This window comes from Hevea brasiliensis, chromosome 9 (assembly GCF_030052815.1).
Source record: "Hevea brasiliensis isolate MT/VB/25A 57/8 chromosome 9, ASM3005281v1, whole genome shotgun sequence".
NCBI lineage: Eukaryota > Viridiplantae > Streptophyta > Magnoliopsida > Malpighiales > Euphorbiaceae > Hevea > Hevea brasiliensis.
In genome coordinates this window covers 3,676,614-3,687,505 of record NC_079501.1, presented here as the reverse complement: position 1 = coordinate 3,687,505, position 10,892 = coordinate 3,676,614, and the positions used below count along the sequence as shown (strand labels likewise).

The 10,892-nt window shown below is 32.0% G+C and overlaps 1 protein-coding gene across 1 annotated transcript; it reads left to right on the top strand.

The window, feature by feature from the left end:
- Positions 1-8,866: 8,866 nt before the first annotated feature.
- LOC110670449 (transcription factor CPC) lies at positions 8,867-9,969 on the top strand. Its single transcript, XM_021832510.2, has 3 exons — positions 8,867-9,193; positions 9,368-9,455; positions 9,650-9,969. The coding sequence occupies exons 1-3, from the start codon at positions 9,151-9,153 to the stop codon at positions 9,771-9,773; spliced, it is 255 nt and encodes an 84-aa protein (XP_021688202.1). The 5' UTR covers positions 8,867-9,150; the 3' UTR covers positions 9,774-9,969.
- The last annotated feature ends 923 nt before the right edge of the window (positions 9,970-10,892 follow it).

Genomic DNA, 10,892 nt, shown 5'->3' with positions numbered 1-10,892 from the left:
CCCTCTTTGATCTTTCTTGGCTTCACCTTCTTATTAAAGGCCCTGGCTATCTTCCTCTGATAAGCCTGCATATGATACAAGGCTTGCATCCTCTTCTCATCAATCAAAACTAGTTCTTCATATATTTACTGGGCTCACTCATTTTCCGAGATCTTAGCTTCTAGTATCACTCTCAAGGATTTGACCTCTGGCTTAATGGATAGTATTACTTTAGTCCCATAACACTAAAGAGAATGGGATTGCCCCCTTGGATGTCCTTGCAGTACTACGATAACCTTAAAGAACATAAAGGAGTTTTTCAGGCAAATCCTTATATGTTTTGAACATTTTTTTCCCAACTAGAACCTTTTCATTCATATGGAAATCACATATTCCTGCATATACTTCTTTCATTATTTGCTCAACCTATTTTTCTATCACATATAAGAAGTTGTAGAATTGCCCCCCAGCTAAAGTAAGTTGAGTGGCTAATCTATGAATTGCTGCTCTATCTTTTTTGTTGGCTGATTACTAGTATTATCTTACTTCCAGAGACCTCCTTATGTTTTCATACCATTTTCCTTCTCCTTCGAGGTCCACATGTGCTGCTACTAATCCTTCATAGCATGAAATTTTACTTTTCATTAGGATAACTAGCTAAGTCAACTTTTGATCACCCTTTTCCTATGGGGACATCAGCGTGGCTTGGGAATCGGCTATCTGATTTTAAGCTCGAGGCATGTGCTTCTTGGTACTTTGTTAATAAGGCTATAAATTTATCTCTTTTTTTTTTTAGTTAAATCTTCAGCTAACTTAATATCTTTAGGATTATTTGGTGTACCCAAATTAATAGAGATCGATTTTGATGCATTAATAGAAACTTATTCTAAATGATTATAAATGCTATGCATATGTCCATTAGAATAAACATCAAACAAGTAAGCAAAATGACTAGTCATATTATTGATCTTTGCCTCAAAATCTTTATCAAGTATATCAAAATTGAAAACATCAGTATCACTACTGTGAGCATTACAAAAGACAAACTCAAACTTAGGAGTGTAGCTTTAGGTGCTTGGCTTTCATGTAGTCTTTATATCAATGGTGCTGATTTTCTGCTCTAATTCTTTCACATGTGGTAACCCCTAATCATATGTCAAGGTAATTGCCTCCTATTTCAAGAACTTAGGAGGCTTTAGCTCTTCTTCCTCTTCTGTTGGCTCATAGCCCAAACCATGACTCGTGATCCGCCCCTTCATTTCAAGAAAAGTCACCAGATCATCTATACTTTCTCCTAGGCCTATGCTAAGAAAAAACTTCATCCCTTTCTTCATAGTAGCCACTTTTAGATTCATCAAGTTTTCATAGATCCCAACAACTTAAAAATCAGACACTAGTGAAACTGAACCATCTAGTTGTAATGTAACTATCTCCTCATCAGAATTAGTCCAGACATCCAAATGACCTTCATCATAGCTAGAACCATCACAAATGTCAACAACCATTATAGACTGAGGTTCATTGGGCTTTTGGATGGATTGGATAGATTCATTGGGCTTTTGGATGGGTTGGATAAAGTTAATAATTCTGTTAGGGTTATTTGGGGTGATGGAGATCATGTAGAAACCTGGTGTAGGTGGAAATTTTGGTTAGGCATGGGGCTAGTGTGGGTTTTTTTGATTGATTTTATGGGTCAATTATCCTTTTGGCATCAATTAGGTTTTAGATATCATGCTTAAGTTGAAAACATCAATCGGTGTCATAACTGTGGGCTTGATAGAACCGGTAATATTGGTTGATTTCATAGCTAGGTGGGAGTGGATTTGGTAGTGGTTTGGGTGCTAAGAGCTATAGGAGCTCTTGAGCTTTGAGATGCTCGAAAACTTAGGATAAGGGTTGGCTGAATTGGAAAAATCTCCTTGGAGTGAGAGACACAATTTGAACCTCAATAACTTTAATGCCACTCAATTGGCCTACCTCGGGGCCTCTTTCTAAAGTTGACCACAATTTTCTCTTCTAGCTCAAACATCTTGGCGTTTAATATTTCATCAAGCATGGCCATAGTTTCCTTCATCTTAAGTTGTGTAGGTGAAATCCTTACTAGTCTCGTCCCTTCCCTAACCCAAGTGACCTAATTGGAAGTCTCTTTGGTGCGTTTACCCAAAAAAATAGGATTTAAGGGTTAACCTAAGTATACTATGTACATGAATGCAATGCATGAATGGACCATTTTTTTTCTTTTTTTTTTTTCCCTTTACTTTTACAAAACCAAAACTGAACCATACCAATAGAACCAAAATTGAACCAAAACCAGACCATATAAACTGAACTAAAATTGGACCAAAGACTGAATCAAAATCGATAAAAAAAAATCTCAAGAACTGAATCTTCGCCCCCTTATACCTTCAACTCTCACGCGCAGGATAAGAAAAAAATTCTATCCTAGGCTACGGTACACTGGACACACCAACAGGTGGTGGTCCAGGACGATCCTCCCCTCAAAAACAAATGATTTATATCCTTAAAGTTTAACCATAAGTAAGCATCCTCTTGCTTAACATGGGTTTTGAAATGGACTTGGGCTTATACACACATTGGGCCTATGCATAGGCCTAGGTTCATCTCAACTACCATTAGAACTTATGGTTTGAATAGTAAGGTTATAAATCCAGCACAACAAAATTCTACAGGGTACCTAGGGCTGAAATCTATGGCTCATGGGCTTCATCGGGTAGGAAAAGGGTCACCCATGCGAGAGCTTGTCCATTAAGCACAACGGCTAGAGCTGTGGCTATTTTATATACTCAAAGGTACTGGCATAGGGTGCTAGCATTCACCAATTCGTCATAGCTCGAGTAGAACTATGGTCTCCTTGGCTAGTACTAGCAGGGCTAAAAAGGGTAAGGGTGATCCGTGTGATACTGTAGTGCAATGCAAAAAGTTTAACAAAGTAATAATATTAGACTAATAGAAACATGTTGGAGTAACTATCCATTTAATCCCCAGTGGAGTCGCCAAACTGTAGGAGGGGGGCGTGAGGTGAAATATCACCATTAGAATTATATAAAATGAACCAGGTAATGGCCAGGAAAGATGGTGGAGTCACAATGGTCTCACTTAAGTACCACCTCCTTAGACAGTATTTCCTAGACATGCACTTCATACAATCCTAATAGAATCAAACCACTGGTAAGTACCGTCTTCCCATAACACTACCACGGTACTAAGGATTTATGCCACGAAGGCATAGACAGACAGGAGTCGCCACCCGAGTAATAACCGGAATATATTCAGTGTTTCTTCCGAGAGTCATGAATGACAACTTACTCCTTGCAGAGTTTCCACAACCGTCATTACCATAGCCCAATGTCTAGGTTCGGGATAGTGGGTACGTAAAGGGAAGGTGTTAGGCACCCCTTACACCTAGTCTAACCTCGTTAATTTGAGTGTCAGTCCTCTACTAATGTTTCTAAAAGTCTTGTTTATTATTCCTTTATTAAACTTCATCCTAAAAAATGCAATTCTAATTCTACACACGCAAGTAATTCATAAAAGGGTTGTTGTTTACAAATAATTTTCATGCACAAGTAATTCTTATCTATGGAGTTGCTAATTATTTAAATGATATTGACCAGATGACTAAAATTAATTTATTATTGAGAATTTAATTTATAAATAAATTCAATTTCAAATAACCCTACGTTTCTATTTAACCTAATTAATTAATTTTCACCAAATTACCCTAAAAATAATTGAACTAAGTTAATTATGTACATGCGTAATTTATTCTAACATCACATAAGGCCCAAATAATCACAACCTAATAAAGATTTCTAACATGCAAATTTATTTTATAATTATCAAGTATTAAATTAAATTTATTTTATATGCCAATGTTAGTTTAATTTATAAACAAGATTAATTTTAATTTACAAAGTATTTATTTAAATTAATTACATGCAAACGTTAGTTAAATTAAAAATAAAGTTAATTTTAATTTACCAAATAAAATTCCTATTATTACTACAATTTCATACCAATGATTATCCTAGGAATTTAGGATTACTTACTTGTTAGTAATTGCAGTTGCTATTGGGGCAAGCTACCCTTAAAAAAGGGTCTTCTCTTCTAGTATGGCAATGATATCCCTGGCTTACTCCCGTTTAGCTCCATGTAAGATACATGCAAATGCCCTCTTTGGTACTTACCTTAGGACTACTTACCAATTTTGTTTGTAATAAAAAATAAAGAAACTAAAGAAAATAAAAGAAATAAAGAAAATATTAATAACAATTTACATTGGATTCTAACTCTAGTCTCCTAAAGAGTTAAAATTCCTAATTAGTTATAACTACCTAAAGGTCCACATCTTTTAACATATTTCAAACACTTCATAATACTTCTTGAATTAAAAAAGCACAGAAAAATAGATCAAATATCAATTGGAACCCAATAAAATACAAGAACATGCATAAACATACAATTTCTAAATTCTAGCAGATTGACAATAGCAAGAAATTTGATTTTTGAAAAATAGTTAGACAAGCCTAAAAATCATGAAAAAATTACAAAAGATAGCCAAAACATCATACAACATCATAAAATTTATAAACCAAACAATACCCTAGTCGAATGGTCTACACAAATCGTAACTTTTTCTAGTAACAGAATCGCATTACTTTTTTGTAAAATTCATAACTTACAAAGCATAACAGATATAAATGCAAAACTAATTGAAAAAGAATTACAAGATTCCAAACTTAATTTTAGACACCAGATTTACACAAAAATATTAAGAAACAAGGGAGATATGGGCTCCACAAGTCCAATATCCTGCAAATCGGATTTAACAAGAACCCTAATTTCAAACAGCCATAACTTACAAAATATTAAAGCTTTTTTAGTGATTCTTGAGCCTAAAAACAATAGAATTTCGTGTAGAATATGAATATAATTTTTAGAAATTTTTTACAGATTCAGAAAATAATGAAAAATAATAAAAATATGAGAGACAAAAAACTAAATATGTGTAGAGTTTTGTATCCCCTCAAATTAAACATAATTACATGATCTATATGAATATACAAAATAAATGAAAAACAAGGAACATAGAATTAAATATTACATGGCATAGATCTTGAAAAGAAAATAAAAGAACTAACTTTTAAAAAATATCGCTAGAAATAAATAAGAACTAAAAGAAATTTGGCTATTCTTCTCTTTAATTTTTTTTCCTTTTTTTATTTTTTTATTTTTGTCTTCTCCTCCACCTTCTTTTTTTTTATCAGTGGGGTATTTATAGGGTTTTGAGAGAGAGGTGTGATAGGGTTTGGAGTCATTGGGTGATAAAGTTCAGATAACTTAAACAACTAGGATTGCAGAATTTGGGTGAGACTGAGATATGGATGAGGTGTTTCAACCAATTGGAAGAGATGGGAAGGGGAAGGCACCAATAGGAAGTGACGAAGAGGTATGGTAGGGTTTGGAGTCCTAGGGTGATAAAGTTCAGATAACTTAAATAACTGGGATTGAGGAATTTGGGTGAGATTGGGATATGGGTGAGGTATTCTAAATAATAGGAAGAGAGGGAAAGGGGGTGGCACCAATAGGGAGTGAGGAAGAGAGTGGGGCCAAAAGGGGAGAGAGAGTTTGTATAGGAGAGGGATAGAGAAAAAGATATTTTCTTATTTTAATTTTCAAAAAATAAATTAAATAGGTCCCATTTAAAATTCCTAACTAGGCTTTCTTAGGCCCATGGGGCATAATAAAACTCAATTAGGTCCATTTAAGAACTACTCATATTAAATTTAAACAAAACAAAATTTTATTTAAATTAAATTAATTTCCAAAAAAAAAAACATATTTTTTTTTATGATCATGCCACAGAATTAATAATTATGTTCTATGCCTCCAATTATATCTTACAATCATATAATTTTTTCATCATCGGGTTCCTCACAGCCTCAATGCACATACTCATAATAAATCACAAAATAAGGGTCTACATCTGCTGAGGACAGTGAAACTTTCTCAACCCCTTTGAGTGATGATGAACAAGCTCACATCACAGCTCTACTGATGGTAGATCCACCTCAGACAACTCCTTCTGAAGCCTCCAGAACTGGAGCTACTAGACCATCTAGAACGGCCCATGAGGATTCGCCTCCACAAGCTCAGCCCAATGTTGAAATTCTTGAAGAAGAAATGGAACAAGTCCATTTTGATCTTCCAAATACTCAACAGACCACAAAGCCTAGTTCGGGCCCATGGTTTACTCTGGATAATATTCCTCCAACCCAATGGAGAAACAGACTGGCTGAGTTTAAAGCTTGGATAGATGTTCAAATGCTAAGACAAGGAGCTGACTCTCATATAGTATTAAAAGAGTTCGTTTCTCGCACTACTGGATCTTTGCAAGATTGGTTCAACACATTGGGACATTATCTTTTGGCCCAATTTTATTATCTGTCTCCCCTCTAAGCTGTCAACACTATCTTCTCTGAATTCCTTAGTGATGCTGGATTATTCAATAAACAAATCCGCCAAGAATACTTTGATATACGCTGTTGCTTCTAAAAAGAACAGACATTGAGAAGCATTATCAAAGGATGGTTCAAAGATATTATCTGCTGAATGGGTTTAATGATGTCAATCTTCGACATACTTATATAGCCTATCTTCCTGAACAACTTCAACCAGAACTGCACCGTTCTATTTCTGCTACCAGAAGAGAGATAAATACTATCTCTATTGGAGAAATTCACCAGATGGCACTAGCATGTCTAGAAAAGATATGTGATCAACAAAGGATGTTCAAAGGCATTATGGAAAATAGCAAAACATTGAAGAATTTTTGCCGAAAACCATATCTGTCCATTAAATGCAGAGAGAAGGATTGTGTTTGCAAAACCAAGAAGAAGTCTCATCACAAGAAACAACCTCAACATCATCAAACACCTCCCCAAAGATTTGGCAGACCAACAGGCAGAAGAAGTTTCAGATATTTTAGACAACGACAAGGCAGCAAACAAAAGAAATCAAATCGTTGTTATATTTGTGGAAAAAAGGGGCACTATGCAAAGAATTGTCCTAACAACCCCAATAAAGCTGTTAAACTTCTACAGTACATCTGCCAGTCTCTACAAATTTCATTAAATGATGATGAAGATGTTGAGTCCTTGTTCTCTGAACAAGGAGAACCAGATGATGATACTGTTTTTGCTCTAGGCCCAGACCAAGAAATATCTCTGGACTTTATAGAAGATGAAGAGTCTAGTCCTTCGGCCTCAGAAACTGAAGAATACTATTCCTCCTATCTAGCCCAGAATATCCAAACTCTCCGAGTCATCCTTTATTCTTCTAACTCAATCACCACTCCATTGGCAAATCTTCAAATCTGGCCCAACAAGTATGATCGGCCCATTAAGGTCATTGGATTTTTAGATATTGGTGCTCACAAGTCTACGATAAATTCGGCCATTCTGCCTCCTAAAGCTTGGGCCCAGTCCCCTATTGAAGCCTATACATTATCCATTCCTTTGATCTTGCATACAATAATCTTTATAGATTTGATATTAACTCTAATTCATCAGGAATTAATTTCATGATTACAATATATTTGAGTTGATTTTTTTTTTTTTTTAAGAACTTGCATCTAATCAACATGCATTGTTTTGTCATTTTGTATCTGAAAATGATTCCTGTGTGGAAAAGGATTTCTATGTGTTGACTGACCACTCACCTTAGTTACTCTTGGTCTTAGTTACTCTATGATTTGTTCCACATGCATGCATCCTTTGTGTTAGATTAAAATCTTTCAGTTTTTCAACTCTTAATTATATTTACTAAGATTTATTAGTTAAATGCTACATATATCATGACATTAGCAAACTTTAAAGAGAGGGTAATATTTTTAAAAAATATCTTTTTTGGAATTAAAATAATAAATTAATTAGGATAATAACAATGATAATTTTTTTAATAAAATGAACTATTATTCTTATTAATTTTTTTTCAGTGCTAAAGAAAATGACAGCCCTTTAAAATTTTATATTAATTATAAAGTATGTGTGAATGTTAATATATAAAAATAAATATTTTATTAAAATTATTATAATTTTGATAATAATACATTTTTATCATTAATTTATACGTGCATATATTCTACCTAAAAAGAACCTTCCTTGCACGCAATAAAAGCATTTCCCTCCAAGCAATAAATGCATTCAACATTTTCAGAAAACTGAAAACTCCAAATAGCAGCCCACCAGGTGATGTCTATCTAATATCTACATGTACCTATCTCTGTACCGTTTCATGAACAGAGAAAACAAAACAGACAAACAGTAATGTTTTTTCTTCTTAAAATTCTAATGTTTTTCTTAGTACTATTGTTGAAATTTATTTATTTTAAAATATAATTATAAATGTTAAAATATTTATTAATTATTTTTAAATATTATAATTACAGCTTATTAAACTTAATTTTTAATAATATTTAATTAATATATTTGAAATAATATTTTTTAATATAAATTCAAACAATAATATTAAATAAATTCTAACATTATAATGAAAAGAAAAAGAGCTGTAATGCAAGTTTTATAGAAATTAAGATTTTATTTGTTTTCACGCTTTTTAAGTGTTTGGGATACTAAAAAAAATAATTAACATGAAATATTATCTTAATCAAAAATAAAATTTAGTCATTTTTTATATTTTTTAAAATTTTAATAATTTTATTAAAATATAAAAATAATACTGCATATATAAATATATATTTTTAATTTTTTTCTTGGTTTTCCTCAAAACTAAAGGACGGTAAGAGAATGATTATTAATTTTAAAAGATAGAAAGTAAATGTAATAATAAAAGAAAAAGAAGTTTATAACCGCAAGTCAACTATGAATTTGTATGGTTGGTAGGACCTGTCGTTCGCCGCTTTGGTTTCCAAGGGATTCCAACCTCTCTGTCTCTTCCCAATGCCAAAAGCAATGCCTAAGTTAATTGCTGGCTTTGCCTACCCCCATGAAAATGAATTTCATTAATTAAAAACTTTTGGAGAAAAACAGAGCCCCAATTCCCTTTTTGAGAAACGATTAATAATTGATTGTTCGTCTTTCAGTTTTAGCTCACAAATCCTTCCTCAATATATCCAACGCAGCAGCAGCAATGGATAGACGCCGCAGGAAGCAACCCAGGAGTTGCTCTGAAGGTAACCACATCCTTGCCTTCTTTTGATCTCCTTCTTCTATTTTTTTTTTTTTTTTCAGTTTATGTTTGTGCTTTGTATCTTCTGTTTGTCCTTTATCCTGAAACCTGTATAACTTCTTGACTAGCTCTTGTAATTAACTGCTCTCGCTTTCCTCTGTTTCTATATATTTGGCAGAGGTGAGCAGTATTGAATGGGAGTTCATAAACATGTCCGAACAAGAAGAAGATCTCATTTATAGAATGTACAAGCTTGTTGGAGACAGGTAATGGGAATTGATTATTTAAACAAAATTCAACTTAACTATCCATAAATTTACTTCATCTCCTCCTTTACTTTTCAAGCCAACACCCGCTTTCCTGCTATCAAAAGCATGACATAAATTGATTTCCTCCATTGTTTTGACGTGAGAGATCAATAATTAATCCCTCTGTTTCAATAATAATAAATAAAATGCAGGTGGGCTTTGATTGCCGGTCGAATTCCAGGTCGGAAAGCTGAAGAAATAGAGAGGTTTTGGATAATGAGGCATGGGGAAGTGTTTGCCAGTCGACGGAAAGAGCTCAAGAAGTCCAAGTCCTGAAGCGTTTCTGAGGATACTACGTATAATTATTATCATTATTAGCTAGGGATATTAATCCTTCTTCTTCTTCTTCTTCTTCTTGCTAATTAATTGATGTGTGTGTGTGTGACAATGTCTTTGTTTGGAAGATGAAAGTGGTGTTGTAGCAGTGAGCAGTGAATTATTAATTAATGGGATCATATTTTTCTATCTCTAATTATCCTGCATTAATTGCATATCACCAAAGACAAGAAATTCCAACAGCAGAATTAAATAAAAAGGAGCTCAGCTTTTGTTTTATATGTTTTTCAAAGGCAATTTTTCAAAGGGTGGCTACTGGACAAAAAAACTTATTACAAATGGGTAACTTTAAAATTATTTATTAAAATAGGGTGGTTTAATTTACAAAAAAGAGAAAGAGCCGATTAACATTCAATAAATAAAAAATATAAAAAATTATAATTATTGAAAAAGTAGTTAGACATTATTTAAAATTAAGTCTAATTATTAAACACTACTTTAAAAAGCGTCAAATTATTTTTTAATTCTTAAAAAATATATTAATTACTTTAAGGTTTCTTAATTTTTTTTAATTACAAAATTATCTATATTTTTTATAAAATAACCCTAAATATTATAGCTATTTATAAATAAATTCTTATATTTTTATAATTAATAAATAGATTAATTTGTAAAATTAAAATTAATATTTATTGTATATAAAAAATTTGAAAATTGTACATTAAATTAATAACTATATAATATAAAAAATTTAAAAATGCAAATATTATTTATATGTAAAAGAGCATTAATATTTATTTAGCAAATTAATAAAATTAGTATAGTCAATGAATTATATTAAATATTTTATAAATATTTAAAAATTGTATTATTTAATATTTATTAATTTAACAAAATATTAAATTATGATAAATATTATGAATATGAATTAATAAAAATATATGAATAAATAATTATTGAAATAAATTAATTCAAAATAAATAAAATAATAAAAGTAATATATATATTATTTCTTTAATTTATAATTTATCAAGTCTACAATCTCATGGAGAATTTAAATTATATCACAATTAGAATTTACATTAAAATCTTAAAACCAAGGTCAGTTCAATGAAATTT